At 46.0% G+C, this 17,440-nt stretch overlaps 1 protein-coding gene and 2 long non-coding RNA genes across 5 annotated transcripts in view; 1 reads left to right on the top strand and 2 right to left on the bottom strand.

Annotated features, from left to right (window-relative positions):
• KLHL40 (kelch like family member 40) overlaps positions 1-4,146 on the bottom strand; it is a 35,536-nt gene extending 31,390 nt beyond the window's left edge. Inside the window, exon 1 of the mRNA XM_077268018.1 lies at positions 2,872-4,146. Coding sequence (XP_077124133.1) covers positions 2,872-4,008 — 1,137 coding nt within the window. The 5' untranslated portion in view covers positions 4,009-4,146. The remainder of the gene's footprint in view (positions 1-2,871) is intronic.
• The window catches only part of LOC143781423 (uncharacterized), a 62,432-nt gene that overhangs the window by 6,816 nt on the left and 38,176 nt on the right, over positions 1-17,440 (top strand). For 2 of the 3 annotated variants that reach the window (XR_013216709.1, XR_013216710.1), the window contains exon 2: positions 744-895. This is a non-coding gene — a long non-coding RNA (uncharacterized LOC143781423). The remainder of the gene's footprint in view (positions 1-743; positions 896-17,440) is intronic. The other variant, XR_013216711.1, reaches the window with a different exon arrangement.
• On the bottom strand, positions 9,751-11,155 carry LOC143781420 (uncharacterized). The gene is made up of 2 exons (XR_013216707.1): positions 10,397-11,155; positions 9,751-10,048 (listed from the first exon to the last, which is right to left on the bottom strand). It is a non-coding gene; the product is annotated as an uncharacterized LOC143781420 (long non-coding RNA).

Here is a 17,440-nt window from a genome sequence, read left to right as displayed (position 1 = left end):
TGTGCATGTCTCCCTGGGTGTGCATTTTTGTGTATGTATCTTCACGTGTGTGCATTTTCACATTTTGTGTGTGTACTTGTCGGAGTGTGAATTTTTAGGCGCTTCTCTGTGTGTATGAGCATGTCTGTGTGTTTACGTGTGCCTTTTTGTGTGTGTAAGTGCGCTTGCCTGTGTGTATATGTTATGTCCCCATTTCTGCATGTGTGTGTCTGCGAGTGCATGTCTGCACAGGTGTGTAGGTGTCTTGGTGTGTATATGTTCTTCTGCATGTCTGTGTGTCTTTGTGTTCTTCCAAAGATTTATTATAATTGGGGAGAGATAGCGGAAGACATTTTAGGAGACAGTATGGGGATAATGTGTGAAGACACGGTATGGTTATAGGGTGCGGCAACTGAAGGGGGAGGTGTGAGGAGACATTATGGAGAGTGGGAGGAATGTATGAGGAGATGGCATTGGGGGAGAAAAGTGTGAGGGGACACAGAACAGAGCCCACGTAGTGGTGGGGGACATATAGATGCAGCAGTATGGGGGGGGGGAATAGTATGCTGAAGAGAAGAAGTGTGATGAGGGGGCACAGTATAGGGACTGGGCAGTATAGGGGGGCACCATGTGGGAGGACAGTGTGGGGGGCATGTACCATTAGAGGGACAGTGTGGGTCATATTGTGAGCAGTCTTTACAGGGGCTCCGTGTAGGGCAGATATTTTTATTCAGGCGTGTTATAATGACACTACTATTTTTAAGGGCGTCGAGTGGAGATGTGCTGCAGAAGACCGGAGAAGATGGACGTCTGCGGAGACGGCTGTGGATGAGAAGAGTCATCATGGAGTCTGGACAAGATGGAGATGAAAAGAAAGAGAACGACTCTAATCAGAAAACGCATCACAGGTTCACAGGTAAGATACCTGGATGTAAATGTTTATTTGTGATCCTGCCTGCGTCTCATCAGTGCTGTGGTTCCTGTACGGTCCGCAGTCTGACAACTCCCAGTATCTCCATTGTTAAGGACATACTGGGAGTTGTAGGTTCATGTGATACAAAGGTACATGGGGCTGACCGGACACTACAATTGATGTACCACGTACTGATGGTGGTTCCGGTGATGTACTTATACCGGCTAACCAGGCTTTAAGCCCCATTAACCTGCAGATTATCCCTATATCTGCAGATAAATAGCGTTTCTCAAGGTGACAAGTTACCCTTAAAGGGACAGTCAGTGCAGAATGACTGTTCAAACTAGGTCCTGCTGCTCGGTGCTTCATGGCGTGGCCAATCATGTACATTCATCTTCCCACCTGTATGTTTTCCATCATTCTCCACCCCCCTCTAGTGTGATTGACAGCTCGGGCTTCATAGAGCCAGAGATGGATGGAGATGGATGGGAAAGAAGCAGGTGGGAAGGTGTATATAAAAGTTTGGCCGCCATGATAATCTGAGCTCCTCTGCTTGGTTTGAACAGTAATTCTGTGCTGACAGAGAACCTTTATAGAGGTGTCCAATACACTTGAAAGATTTTGCTCTGACTCATAACATTGTATATAATGCACCCGGCATTAGATATGAGTATATATCCGTATAATCTCGGCATGATCCTCCTCCAGAGCGGGTCCACTGTGGGTACAAGCAGCGGGCATCCTGCAGTGGACTCACTAGTGGGAAACTACCCTAAAGGTAGTATTCAGGGATTCTGTTACAGGGAATCTGTCACTGATTTTATGGTATCCTAACTAAGGGTAGCAAACTAATGACAGATCCCCAATCAGGACTCATCGTTTGCTGCTGTCAGAAACTTATTTTCCCAATGAGGTAGATTACAAATCTGGTTGATATCACTGTCCTTATATTATATAAAAAAAAAGTTTATGGTAGCTGTAGAGTGGGCCCCTAGAGTTAATTCCCCTGGTGGGCCCTAGGCACTCCAGTCCGACCCTGATAGGTGTTACATTGTTGTTTTATAATCCGTGGCTACAATCATTACTGACCGGAGACAAGTTTTTGGATCATCACTGACAGTCTTGTCTCTTTTCATTTGAACTTTAAGAAAAGTTTTATTTTATTTTATCACAATTTTGTTTTATAAACTTAGTAGCTTCATCCGCTGATACAATATCTGGACTTCACTACCAGAGTTACGATACCAGCAATGAGTGATGGCTGATGACGTGTGAGACTTGTCAGGACCCTACACACGGCTCCGTGAGGGTCTTCATATACATTGAATAAAGTGGGAAGTTTTTATGTGTCCCCCTTTGTTTTTTTTTTGGGTAAGCCTGGACTTTAATCCAGGCTCGGTAACGACTTCGGATCATCTGTGTTGACTATTCTCATCATCGACGATCAGGATAACATTAATTATTTTGATTAATGATTACATTAATTTAATATTTCAGTGCATTTGATAGATTATTATACTTGTTGGCTCATCTCTATAGACAGGAAACTATGCTCCTGAACTTTTCAGATCCGATTCATCAAGCCTGGCATTGTGGTGGCAGTCGTAGGAGATGACGAGCCTCATTCATCAGGAGGCATGTGCCACTCAATGTGGTGATTTAGTCGCATCTTAAACCTTCCTCCAGGAATATTGCTCCACTCAGGGTCTGTAGGACATTTCTGGAGGAAGTTACGACACCATAGTGGCATAATAACCTTTGATGAATTAGACAGGTTGGCTTAGCCAAGACCCATAACACTCCAGCTCAACCCAGATTGGCCAAAAACAAAAGCTTGGAGGTGTTTTAGGCCAGAAAATTAGTGAAAATACTTTTATTAACCATCTTGTTTGGATTGTTGGAAAATGTGTGATAACCATAGATACAAGAATAACATTTTTTTCCCTAGAGAGCATTGAAAACTCTCTTCAAGGGCTTACCTGTAAGAAGTATGAACTGAGTGGTTCGTCTTTGCTCTCCTCATTGTAGTAAAGTCCACCAGCCACAAAGATCTGGTTTTCCTTCGTTACCAAACTGACGTGATTTTTCGGGATCTGAGCTGATAGTGAAGCAAAGAAGCACTCATTTGCGATTGGATCATATCCGACTGCCCCCGTGTCACTAATCATGAAGACCAGGTCCTTTAAAAACATTCCAAATCTCAATGTATCATTCAGAATTCCAGGAAGGGCTTCTTCATCTTCTTGACCATCCTCAACATCTCCATTGACTACCTTGTCCCCATCTTTGTCCGGTTCTGATTTTCCAGACTTCTTCTTAACCACTGGAAGTTTTCCTTCTTGGGCCTCCTTGACCATCTGAAGCTTCTTCAAGACTTCTGGACTAGATTTAACCAACTCGTGCTTCTCTACTTTGTTCTTGATATAATCCTGAGGCATGAGACGGAAGCGGAGACTTTCGAAGATGACGGGCAGGTCTTTGACTCGGCTTTCTTTCTCCTTGGCAGCCCACTTCATGACAACTTCGAAGACCTCCTCTTCCTTCTCAATGTTGAGGTTGTCGCTGGATATGACAGCAATGAGTTCATCAGCGGACAGTTGGTAGAACTCATTGTCCCTGGTGATTAGGTTGAAGCGATCGCATAGGAAGTCTCTAGAGGAGACGGCCAGACGAGGACAATCCAACATGAGACCCAAGCGAAAGATGGCCAGACAGTTACTAAGACACAACTTTTTCTGGAGAAAGGAGACACAGACTGTGAATATGGAAGGGATCTGGAACATATTGGCCACAGAGAAGATGTCCTGAACGTTTTTCTCCGTAATCTCGATTTCAGAAGTGTAGATGTAATGAAGAATCTTCCCCATCACGTCGGGATCCACATCTTCAAGGTCAATTTCTTTTTTCTTGCTCTCCTCTAAGTCTGAGAGGAACATGGCTCGGAAGTAAGGGCTGCAAGCTGCCAGGACCAGCCGGTGGCATGGAAATTCCTTTCCCTTTATCTTCAAGATGCAATCTATGAACTTGTCGTTGTCCAACATATCCTTGAGACCATCTTGAAGCAATGTTTGCTGGTAGAGTCTCTGCTCTTCACTCTGTTGTACGGGAAGTGTCATTTTGGATCACCAATCTTCTACTTTGGCCACGAAGCCTGCTCAGATGTGACTTTCTTCTATTATGATTAAGTCTTGGAAGAAAGACGTCTTCCTTTCGACCTAACACACCGCCACCACCCAGTATTTGAAAGCCTTGCTATTCCAGCTGACTTATCTCATCAGCTGCTCCCTATATATAGCAGCAACATTACAAAGCAGCGGGATCCCGAACGTAACGTGATCACCACATGGACATGACACATTGGACGAGTGGAGGGACAGCTGTCTGCGGGGGGCACCGGCCATGGACGGTCCAAGATCCAAGCGTAAGTCTGCAAAAACTGCAAGAGCTTCTAGGCCGAGGAAAACCGTCACCACTCAGATTGGTGAAATGAGTCACATGGATTCCATCCAAAGTCATCAATCGAAGTCTAAAAAGACTCTGTACACTCACCCTTGTGACAAATATTCTCATAAAGCCTTGTTTTCTAATGAGATCACACAATATATATATATATATATATATATATTATATATATATACACATGACGTGTATAAAGGTTCGCGCTAGAAAGAACAAGGTGTATCCACTAAAAAGCTGTCTGTATAAGGGGTCTGTCACATACAAATAAAAAATATATAATATGTCGGTCCCAATAAAGCTGCTGCGTGGCTTTGGAAATGATTGTAACTCACCCACTGCAGTAAGGGTAACACAAGGCGGCTGGTGATCCTGTCCTGTTGCAGCAAGTGTCCATCCAAAGGAATTTTCTAATGTAGTAAGTCCAATAGTAACCCCAAACTTTTGACTGCTCCGGCCTGATGAAGGAGACAGGCGTCTCCGAAACGCGTAGGATAGAGGTCCTCACCGCATTCCGTACTTACCACCGGACTCTAGCGGCGGTCACGTGAGCGTTACGTCACACAGGTCCTGCACCGTCGCTGTGCGCACTGTTCGCTTCACACGCGGCGTCGGTTTAGCTGGACTACCGCCTTTACTTGTTGTCCGGTGAACTGTGACTGCTTTCGGCCGGAGCAGTCAAAAGTTTGGGGTTACTATTGGACTTACTACATTAGAAAATTCCTTTGGATGGACACTTGCTGCAACAGGACAGGATCACCAGCCGCCTTGTGTTACCCTTACTGCAGTGGGTGAGTTACAATCATTTCCAAAGCCACGCAGCAGCTTTATTGGGACCGACATATTATATATTTTTTATTTGTATGTGACAGACCCCTTATACAGACAGCTTTTTAGTGGATACACCTTGTTCTTTCTAGCGCGAACCTTTATACACGTCATGTGTATATATATATAATATTTCTCTTATCTTACAATTTTTTTGTGGGGAATTGTTGGTTTCGCCGCAGGATTTTTACAATTGTGACACTTTGCGCCACTGTTTTATTATTATTTTATATATATATATATACTACATGCACACATATTTATACATATACTATAGTACTGTGCAAAAGTTTTAGACAGGTGTGGAAAAATTCTGCCCAGATGGAATGGTTTAAAAAAAAATGGAAAATTGTTTATTTTTATCAATTAACACAATGCAAAGTGAATGAACAAAAGAGAAATAGAAATCCGATCATTATCTGGTGACCGCTCTGTTAATCAGCTCTTCCAGGTACTTGCATAACGTCTGGGACTTTGTAGGATTGTAGTCAGGTGTCTGAGTAACCAGTTCTACCCAAACAGGTGATAAATCATCATTTTAATATGTAGTTTTAAACAAAATCATTAAAAGAAACAGCTGGGTAGGAGGCTTTGAATTGGGTGAGGAAAAGCCAAACTCTTTTATAAGGGTGAGGTTGTAGAAGACAGCTCCCTGTTACAGGTCATATACCATGGTAAGACTGAGTGCAGAAACAAGACACATTGTAGTTATAGTGCATCAGCAAGGTGTCTCCCAGGCAGAAAATTCAGAGAATTCACAGAAGACTGCAGATACTCATGATGGAGGTGATGGCCGGTCCCCAGAGACTGATGATGGAGGTGATGGGCGGTCACCAGATACTCATGATGGAGGTGACGGGCGGTCACCAGAGACTGATGATGGAGGTGATGGGCGGTCACCAGATACTGATGATGGAGGTGACGGGCGGTCACCAGATACTGATGATGGAGGTGACGGGCGGTCACCAGATACTGATGATGGAGGTAACAGGCGGTCACCAGATACTGATGATGGAGGCGACTGGCGGTAACCAGATACTGATGATGGAGGTTAGGGGCGGTCACCAGATACTGATGATGGAGGTAACGGGAGGTCACCAGATACTGATGATGGAGGCGATGGGCGGTCACCCGATACTGATGATGGAGGTGACGGGCGGTCACCAGATACTGATCATGGAGGAGACGGGCGGTCACCAGATACTGTTGATGGAGGCGATGGACGGGCACCAGATACTGATGATGAAGGCGAGGGGCGGTCACCAGATACTGATGATGGAGGTAACGGGAGGTCACCAGATACTGATGATAGAGGCGATGGGCGGTCACCAGATACTGATGATGGAGGCGACTGGCGGTAACCAGATACTGATGGTGGAGGCGATGGGCGGTCACCAGATACTGATGATGGAGGAATCAGGCGGTCACCAGATACTGATGATGGAGGTGACGGGCGGTCACCAGATACTGATGATGGAGGCGATGGGCGGTCACCAGATACTGATTATGGAGGAATCAGGCGGTCACCAGATACTGATGATGGAGGTGACGGGCGGTCACCAGATACTGATGATGGAGGCGATGGGCGGTCACCAGATACTGATTATGGAGGAATCAGGCGGTCACCAGATACTGATTATGGAGGAATCAGGCGGTCACCAGATACTGATGATGGAGGTGACGGGCGGTCACCAGATACTGATGATGGAGGTGATGGGCGGTCACCAGATACTGATGGGATTTATATTTCTCTTTTGTTCATTTACTTTATATTTTCCCATTTCTTACTTTGCAGCGGTTTCGCGCCAGTACTGTATCAGTTTTGTATTACATATTACAATGTTGCTCCTATAACAAGTATTAGCAGCATTTCCATACATTTGGTCTGGTGTTGGATTGTTCTACTCTCTGATACGTGTTTTTTGGGGACATTGTGTCCTGACTAGGGTTGAGCGAAACGGGTCGATCATTTTCAAAAGTCGCCGACTTTTGGCTAAGTCGGCGTCTCATGAAACCCGATCCGACCCCTGTGCTTGTCGGCCATGCGGTACGCGACTTTCGCGCCAAAGTCGCGTTTCAATGACGCGAAAAGCGCCATTTCTCAGCCAATGAAGGTGAACGCAGAGTGTGGGCAGCGTGATGACATAGGTCCTGGTCCCCACCATCTTAGAGAAGGGCATTGCAGTGATTGGCTTGCTGTCTGCGGCGTCACAGGGGCTATAAAGGGGCGTTCCCGCCGACCGCCATCTTACTGCTGCTGATCTGAACTTAGGGACAGGTTGCTGCCGCTTCGTCAGAAGCAGGGAGAGCGTTAGGCAGGGTCCACTAACCACCAAACCGCTTGTGCTGCAGCGATTTCCACTGTCCAACACCACCTTCGGTGTGCAGGGACAGTGGAAGCTATTTTTTTTTTTTTCCCTCAGCGCTGTAGCTCATTGGGCTGCCCTAGAAGGCTCCGTGATAGCTGTATTGCTGTGTGTACGCCACTGTGGAAACCAACTGCTTTTTTCAAAGCACATATCCTCTTGTTCCTTCCTTTCTGCACAGCTATCTTTTTTGTTTGTCCACACTTTTTATTTAATTTGTGCATCAGTCCACTCCTATTGCTGCCTGCCATACCTGGCTTAGATTACTGCAGGGGAGATAGTAATTGTAGGACAGTCCCTGTTTATTTTTAAATTTTTTTGTGGGAGATTAAGATTGGCATTTCTGCTACAGTGCCATCCCTGTGTGTGCCATCTCTCACTGAGTGGGCCATAGAAAGCCTATTTATTTTTTCCGTGATTTGTGTTCTAAATTCTACCTCAACACAAAAACACTACATCAATCAGTGGTAGAAAAATATTGGCCTCAGTCAGGGCTTGTGTGCCACTCCTGTGCGTGCTATCTCTCATTCAGTGGGCTATAGAAAGCCTATTTATTTATTTATTTTTTTTAATATTATTTGGTTTCTAAAGTCTCCCTGAAAATAATAAAAAAAAAACAGTGGGAGAGTAATATTGCCCTTTCAGCTTGTGTGCCAGTCTTGACTCCTGGGTGTGCCACCTTTCTCTCTCATTCAGTGGGCCATAGAAAGGCTATTTATTTTTTTTGTTTTTTTAATATTATTTGGTTTCTAAAGTCTCCCTGAAAAAAAAAAAACATAAAAAAACAGTGGGAGAGTAATATTGCCCTTTCAGCTTGTGTGCCAGTCTTGACTCCTGGGTGTGCCACCTCTGTCCCTCTCATTCAGTGGGCCATAGAAAGCCTTTTTTTTTTAATATTATTTGGTTTCTAAAGTCTCCCTGAAAAAAAAAAAATACATAAAAAAACAGTGGGAGAGTAATATTGCCCTTTCAGCTTGTGTGCCAGTCTTGACTCCTGGGTGTGCCACCTCTCTCTCTAATTGTGGGCCATAGAAAGCCTTTTAATTTTTTTCCTTCATTTGTGTTTTAAAATCTACCTCAACACAAAAACACTACATCAATCAGTGGGAGAAAAATATTGGCCTCAGTCAGGGCTTGTGTGCCACTCCTGTGCGTGCCATCTCTCATTCAGTGGGCCATAGAAAGCCTTGTTTTTTTTGTTTTTTTTTTAATATTATTTGGTTTCTAAAGTCTCCCTGAAAATAAAAAAAAAAAAACAGTGGGAGAGTAATATTGCCCTTTCAGCTTGTGCGCCAGTCTTGACTCCTGGGTGTGCCACCTTTCTCTCTCATTCAGTGGGCCATAGAAAGGCTATTTATTTTTTTTTTGTTTTTTTAATATTATTTGGTTTCTAAAGTCTCCCTGAAAATAAAAAAAAAAAGTTAAAAAAACAGTGGGAGAGTAATATTGCCCTTTCAGCTTGTGCGCCAGTCTTGACTCCTGGGTGTGCCACCTTTCTCTCTCATTCAGTGGGCCATAGAAAGGCTATTTATTTTTTTTGTTTTTTTAATATTATTTGGTTTCTAAAGTCTCCCTGAAAACAAAAAAAAAAAAAAATTAAAAAAACAGTGGGAGAGTAATATTGCCCTTTCAGCTTGTGTGCCAGTCTTGACTCCTGGGTGTGCCACCTTTCTCTCTCATTCAGTGGGCCATAGAAAGGCTATTTTTTTTTTTTTTTTAATATTATTTGGTTTCTAAAGTCTCCCTGAAAATAAAAAAAAAAAGTTAAAAAAACAGTGGGAGAGTAATATTGCCCTTTCAGCTTGTGCGCCAGTCTTGACTCCTGGGTGTGCCACCTTTCTCTCTCATTCAGTGGGCCATAGAAAGGCTATTTATTTTTTTTGTTTTTTTAATATTATTTGGTTTCTAAAGTCTCCCTGAAAAAAAAAAACAAAAAAACAGTGGGAGAGTAATATTGCCCTTTCAGCTTGTGCGCCAGTCTTGACTCCTGGGTGTGCCACCTTTCTCTCTCATTCAGTGGGCCATAGAAAGGCTATTTATTTTTTTTTTTTTTTTTTAATATTATTTGGTTTCTAAAGTCTCCCTGAAAATAAAAAAAAAAGTTAAAAAAACAGTGGGAGAGTAATATTGCCCTTTCAGCTTGTGCGCCAGTCTTGACTCCTGGGTGTGCCACCTTTCTCTCTCATTCAGTGGGCCATAGAAAGGCTATTTATTTTTTTTTTGTTTTTTTAATATTATTTGGTTTCTAAAGTCTCCCTGAAAATAAAAAAAAAAAAACAGTGGGAGAGTAATATTGCCCTTTCAGCTTGTGCGCCAGTCTTGACTCCTGGGTGTGCCACCTTTCTCTCTCATTCAGTGGGCCATAGAAAGGCTATTTATTTTTTGTTTTTTTTTTTTAATATTATTTGGTTTCTAAAGTCTCCCTGAAAATAAAAAAAAAAAAACAGTGGGAGAGTAATATTGCCCTTTCAGCTTGTGCGCCAGTCTTGACTCCTGGGTGTGCCACCTTTCTCTCTCATTCAGTGGGCCATAGAAAGGCTATTTATTTATTTTTTTTTTTTTTAATATTATTTGGTTTCTAAAGTCTCCCTGAAAATAAAAAAAAAAAAGTTAAAAAAACAGTGGGAGAGTAATATTGCCCTTTCAGCTTGTGCGCCAGTCTTGACTCCTGGGTGTGCCACCTTTCTCTCTCATTCAGTGGGCCATAGAAAGGCTATTTATTTTTTTTGTTTTTTTAATATTATTTGGTTTCTAAAGTCTCCCTGAAAATAAAAAAAAAAAAGTTAAAAAAACAGTGGGAGAGTAATATTGCCCTTTCAGCTTGTGTGCCAGTCTTGACTCCTGGGTGTGCCACCTCTCTCTCTAATTGTGGGCCATAGAAAGCCTTTAATTTTTTTTCCTTCATTTGTGTTTTAAAATCTACCTCAACACAAAAACACTACATCAGTCAGTGGGAGAAAAATATTGGCCTCTGTCAGGGCTTGTGTGCCACTCCTGTGCGTGCCATCTCTCATTCAGTGGGCCATAGAAAGGCTTTTTTTTTTTTTTTTTTTTTTTTTTAAATATTCTTGGGTTTCTAAAGTCTCCCTGAGAAAAAAAAAAATTAATTAGGTGGGAGATTAATATTGACAATAGTGCTTGAGTGACAGTCCTGCGTGTGTGTCATCTCTGTGATTTGGTGCCACAGAAAACAGAGTGTGTAACATTGTGCCTGATTTTCCTTGTGGTCTCACCAACCTGTTAAGGGATATAGAAATCATACAGAAGTTATAGCTCACCGTGTAAGTTGTTTGACAGCAACAAATAAAGTTACTTTGGTTAAGATTTTAAAACAATGAGGAAGTCTGGTGCAAGAGGTCGTCGTGGGCGTTCATTGTCAGCTGGTAATGATGGTAGTGGTAGTGGAGCATCAGGTGGTCGTGGGGATAAAAATATTCCACCTAAGTCTGGAGCTGTGGAGCCAGTTTCCTCGTCAGGCTACACAAGGCCTCGAACGCTCTCTTTTCTGGGAGTAGGAAAACCGCTTTTAAAGGCGGAGCAGCAACAGCAAGTTTTGGCTTACATTGCAGACTCAGCCTCTAGCTCTTTTGCCTCCTCTTCAGAAACTGGTAAATGTAAAAGCAGCGCGTCGCTTGTGGATGTTCACGGTCAGGGACAAGTCGCTTCCTTGTCCTCCTCAGCAAAAACTACAACAAGAGAGAAGGATGCAGCAGGCGACACAACGGGTCACTCCATGGAGCTCTTTACACATACCGTCCCTGGCTTAGAAAGTGAAACACTTAACAGGCCATGCCCATTACAAGTAGATTCTGACATGGAGTGCACTGATGCACAGCCACAGCCAGAGTACTATGCTGCTCCTTTGACTCAGACCACCACATTGCCCTCTCAGGGTACAGATCCACAATCAGACCCTGATGAGACTATGTTGCCCCGCCACGAACGCTATACCACCGACCGACACAGTGACACAGACGAAGTTGCACACGAGCTCGAAGAGGAGGTAATAGATGACCCAGTTATTGACCCCGATTGGCAGCCATTGGGGGAACAGGGTGCAGGCGGCAGTAGTTCAGAAGCGGAGGTGGAGGAGGGGCCGCAGCAGGCATCAACATCGCAACAGGTTCCATCTGCCGGGCCCGTATCTGGCCCAAAACGCGTGTCAAAGCCAAAACCTGTTGGAGGACAGCGTGGCCATCCGGTTAAAGCTCAGTCTGCAATCCCTGAAAAGGGATCCGAGTCTAGGAAGAGTGCAGTCTGGCATTTTTTTAAACAACATCCAACTGATCAGCGCAAAGTCATCTGTCAAAAATGTTCAACTAGCTTAAGCAGAGGTCAGAATCTGAAAAGTCTAAATACTAGTTGCATGCATAGACACTTAACCACCATGCATTTTCAAGCCTGGACTAACTACCAAACGTCCCTTAAGGTTGTAGCACCCTCGGCCAATGAAGCTAGTCAGCAACGCAACATCCCTTCCGTCACTGTAAGGCCACCATTTTCCGCACCACCGGCAGTATCTGTGCAGGTTTCTTTGCCAGCCCAAAGCAGTCAGGGTCAGGGAATCACCAGTTTTGTAGGAGGAAATATTGCATCTAGGGCACCGGCGGAAACAATACCGTCTCCAACCGTCTCTCAGTCTGCCATGTACACCGGCACCACCGCTAGTTCCACGATCTCCAGCTCTCCAGTCCAGCTCACCCTACATAAGACTCTGGTTAGAAAAAGGAAGTACTTATCCTCGCATCCGCGTACACAGGGTTTTAACGCCCACATAGCTAGACTAATCTCGTTAGAGATGATGCCCTACCGGTTAGTTGAAAGCGAAGCTTTCAAAGCCCTGATGGAGTACGCTGAACCACGATACGAGCTACCCAGTCGACACTTTTTTTCCAGAAAAGCCATCCCAGCCCTGCACCAGCATGTTAAACAGCGCATCGTCCATGCACTCAGGCAATCTGTGAGTACAAAGGTGCACCTGACTACAGATGCATGGACCAGTAGGCATGGCCAGGGACGTTATGTGTCCATCACGGCACACTGGGTGAATGTGGTGGATGCAGGGTCCACAGGCGACATCAATTTAGGGACAGTTGTGCCTAGCCCACGGTCTAGGAAACAGTTGGCTGTAGGCGTTCGCACCCCCTCCTCCTCCTCCTCCTCCTCGTCCTCCTGCAGAAGCTACAGCTCTTCCACAGAACGCAGTCTGCCAACCACTCCATCGGCAGATGACACTGTTGCACACCAGTTGTCCCATTATGGGCCAGCTACTGCCAAGCGTCAGCAGGCTGTATTGGCTATGAAGTGTTTGGGCGACAACAGACACACCGCGGAAGTTCTGTCCGAGTTCTTGCAACAAGAAACGCAGTCGTGGCTGGGCACAGTAGATCTTGAGGCAGGCAAGGTAGTGAGTGATAACGGAAGGAATTTCATGGCTGCCATCTCCCTTTCCCAACTGAAACACATTCCTTGCCTGGCTCACACCTTAAACCTGGTGGTGCAGTGCTTATTGAAAACTTATCCTGGGTTCTCCGACCTGCTCCTCAAAGTGCGTGCACTTTGCTCACATATCCGACGTTCGCCTGTACACGCCAGCCGTATGCAGACCTATCAGCGGTCTTTGAACCTTCCCCAGCATCGCCTAATCATAGACGTTGCAACAAGGTGGAACTCAACACTGCACATGCTTCAGAGACTGTGCGAACAGAGGCGTGCTGTTATTTATTTGTGGGAGGATACACGGGCAGGCAGTAGGATGGCAGACATGGAGTTGTCAGGTGTGCAGTGGTCTAAGATACAAGACATGTGTCAAGTCCTTCAGTGTTTTGAGGAATGCACACGGCTGGTTAGTGCAGACAACGCCGTAATAAGCATGAGCATCCCCCTAATGCGTCTGCTGATGCAAAGTTTGACGCACATAAAGGAGCAGGCGTCTGCACCAGAGGAAGAGGAAAGCCTTGATGACAGTCAGCCATTGTCTGGTCAGGGCAGTGTACAGGACGAGGTAGCGGGCGAAGAGGAGGTGGAGGACGAGGAGGATGATGGGGATGAGTATATTTTTAATGCGGAACCTTTCCCGGGGGCACAGGAAATTGGTTGCGTGTCACGGCCGGGTTCTGGTTTTTGGAGGGACACAAGTGACGTAGATTTGCCTGCAACTGCCCCTCAACCAATCACAACCGGAGATTTGACAACTGGAACTTTGGCCCACATGGCGGATTATGCCTTACGTATCCTAAAAAGGGACACACGCATTACGAAAATGATGAACGATGACGATTACTGGTTGGCCTGCCTCCTTGATCCACGCTATAAAGGCAAATTGCAAAATATTATGCCACATGAGAACTTGGAACTAATATTAGCAACCAAACAATCAACTCTTGTTGACCGTTTGCTTCAGGCATTCCCAGCACACAGCGCACGTGATCGTTCTCACACGAGCTCCAGGGGGCAGCAGACTAGGAGTGTTAGGGGTGCACACATCAGAAGTGGCGTTGGACAGAGGGGTTTTCTGACCAGGTTGTGGAGTGATTTTGCTATGACCGCAGACAGGACAGGTACTGCTGCATCAATTGAAAGTGACAGGAGACAACATTTGTCCAGTATGGTTACTAACTATTTTTCATCCCTTATCGATGTTCTCCCTCAACCGTCATTCCCATTTGATTACTGGGCCTCCAAATTAGACACCTGGCCAGAATTGGCAGAATATGCATTACAGGAGCTCGCTTGCCCGGCAGCAAGTGTCCTATCAGAAAGAGTATTCAGTGCTGCAGGTTCAATATTAACCGAAAAAAGGACTCGTCTGGCTACCCAAAATGTTGACGATCTAACATTCATTAAAATGAACCACAACTGGATTTCGAAATCTTTTGCCCCACCTTGCCCGGCCGACACCTAGCTTTCCTATGAAAAGCTCTTGCCTGTGAATTACTTTTCTAATGTCTAATTTGCTGCAGCTGATTGTACAGCATACGACATGTTTACACCTCCCTAAATGGCCAAACTCCCCACACGGGGCCGTGGTATCGCGACTTGGCGCAAGCACCCGTGAGACTGCTGTTTGTCTGAAGAGGTGGGTGTGCTCGCTTTTGGTTGACGGCATTGCTACTGGGTCCCTCATAGTACAATGTAGTGTCTCTGGCGGTGGTGGTGCGCACCCAACGTCAGACACACCGTTGTAACATGAGTGGCCCTGGGGCGGTCCCGCCGGCCTCAAGAGAGTTCCCCCCTACCCCAGCTCAAAATGGGCTCTACCACGTGCAAAATTATGTCGCACAGCTCCACCAATCTTTAGTCTATTCGCTGACATCATTCAATGTCTGGCACTGACAATACAAATTTGTAGACATCTATGATGCAACTTAAAGTTGTCTGTGTCTGTGTCCTATATTGGCACCATTAAATAGTTACTGCCAAATTACTATGTCAGAAACTCAGCAGATGAGCCCACCCCTGTACCAAAGTATGCCACCTTTTTTTTTGTTTTGGTTGTTTTGCGATACATTAACATCTATTTATATTTTGGGAGTACTGGGACAGACACTCCTTGCACTACTCCTCCACTCACCACCAAGCTGCCTGTGTATCCATGTAACCGATGTAAAACTGCCATGAGCCTATTGTTTGTTATTTTAGGCCTTTGAAGCCTTTCTGCGCTCCCTCCTTCCACTAGGCCTCCACTGACCAGACCACTGCTGCCCGTGTACCCCTGGAACCAATTATAAAGTGCCTACAGCCAGCCCAATTTTATTATGTTAGGCCTCTGAAGCCTGTCTGCGGTCCCTCCTTCCACTAGGCCTCCACTGACCAGACCACTGCTGCCCGTGTACCCCTGGAACCTATTATAAAGTGCCTACAGCCAGCCCATTTTATTATGTTAGGCCTTCGAAGCCTGTCTGCGCTCCCTCCTTCCACTAGGCCTCCACTCACCTGACCACTGCTGCCCGTGTACCCCTGGAACCTATTATAAAGTGCCTACAGCCAGCCCAATTTTATTATGTTAGGCCTCTGAAGCCTGTCTGCGGTCCCTCCTTCCGCTAGGCCTCCACTGACCAGACCACTGCTGCCCATGTACCCCTGGAACCTATTATAAAGTGCCTACAGCCAGCCCATTTTATTATGTTAGGCCTCTGAAGCCTGTCTGCGGTCCCTCCTTCCACTAGGCCTCCACTGACCAGACCACTGCTGCCCGTGTACCCCTGGAACCTATTATAAAGTGCCTACAGCCAGCCCATTTTATTATGTTAGGCCTTCGAAGCCTGTCTGCGCTCCCTCCTTCCACTAGGCCTCCACTCACCTGACCACTGCTGCCCGTGTACCCCTGGAACCTATTATAAAGTGCCTACAGCCAGCCCAATTTTATTATGTTAGGCCTCTGAAGCCTGTCTGCGGTCCCTCCTTCCGCTAGGCCTCCACTGACCAGACCACTGCTGCCCATGTACCCCTGGAACCTATTATAAAGTGCCTACAGCCAGCCCATTTTATTATGTTAGGCCTCTGAAGCCTGTCTGCTGTCCCTCCTTCCACTAGGCCTCCACTGACCAGACCACTGCTGCCCGTGTACCCCTGGAACCTATTATAAAGTGCCTACAGCCAGCCCAATTTTATTATGTTAGGCCTTTGAAGCCTGTCTGCGGTCCCTCCTTCCACTAGGCCTCCACTCACCTGACCACTGCTGCCCGTGTACCCCTGGAACCTATTATAAAGTGCCTACAGCCAGCCCAATTTTATTATGTTAGGCCTCTGAAGCCTGTCTGCGGTCCCTCCTTCCGCTAGGCCTCCACTGACCAGACCACTGCTGCCCATGTACCCCTGGAACCTATTATAAAGTGCCTACAGCCAGCCCATTTTATTATGTTAGGCCTCTGAAGCCTGTCTGCGGTCCCTCCTTCCACTAGGCCTCCACTGACCAGACCACTGCTGCCCGTGTACCCCTGGAACCAATTATAAAGTGCCTACAGCCAGCCCAATTTTATTATGTTAGGCCTCTGAAGCCTGTCTGCGGTCCCTCCTTCCACTAGGCCTCCACTGACCAGACCACTGCTGCCCGTGTACCCCTGGAACCTATTATAAAGTGCCTACAGCCAGCCCAATTTTATTATGTTAGGCCTTTGAAGCCTGTCTGCGGTCCCTCCTTCCACTAGGCCTCCACTGACCAGACCACTGCTGCCCGTGTACCCCTGGAACCTATTATAAAGTGCCTACAGCCAGCCCATTTTATTATGTTAGGCCTCTGAAGCCTGTCTGCGGTCCCTCCTTCCACTAGGCCTCCACTGACCAGACCACTGCTGCCCGTGTACCCCTGGAACCAATTATAAAGTGCCTACAGCCAGCCCAATTTTATTATGTTAGGCCTCTGAAGCCTGTCTGCGGTCCCTCCTTCCACTAGGCCTCCACTGACCAGACCACTGCTGCCCGTGTACCCCTGGAACCTATTATAAAGTGCCTACAGCCAGCCCATTTTATTATGTTAGGCCTCTGAAGCCTGTCTGCGGTCCCTCCTTCCACTAGGCCTCCACTGACCAGACCACTGCTGCCCGTGTACCCCTGGAACCTATTATAAAGTGCCTACAGCCAGCCCATTTTATTATGTTAGGCCTCTGAAGCCTGTCTGCGGTCCCTCCTTCCACTAGGCCTCCACTGACCAGACCACTGCTGCCCGTGTACCCCTGGAACCAATTATAAAGTGGCTAGAGCCTATTTTTTGATTTAATTTAATATTAATAAAGCCAGGATGGACTACGATGTACCACGCTATGAGCTACCCAGTTGACAATTCTTTTGGGAGAAAAGCCATCCCACCCCTTCACCTGCATGTTAAAGACCGCATTATCCTTGCATTCTGTCAATTTGTCAGTCCAAAGGTATACCTGACAACAGACACATGGACCTG

Source organism: Ranitomeya variabilis, chromosome 6 (genome assembly GCF_051348905.1).
Source record: "Ranitomeya variabilis isolate aRanVar5 chromosome 6, aRanVar5.hap1, whole genome shotgun sequence".
Taxonomy (NCBI): domain Eukaryota; kingdom Metazoa; phylum Chordata; class Amphibia; order Anura; family Dendrobatidae; genus Ranitomeya; species Ranitomeya variabilis.
Note: the sequence above shows the minus strand (reverse complement) of the source record. Positions and strands in the feature narration are given on the sequence as shown.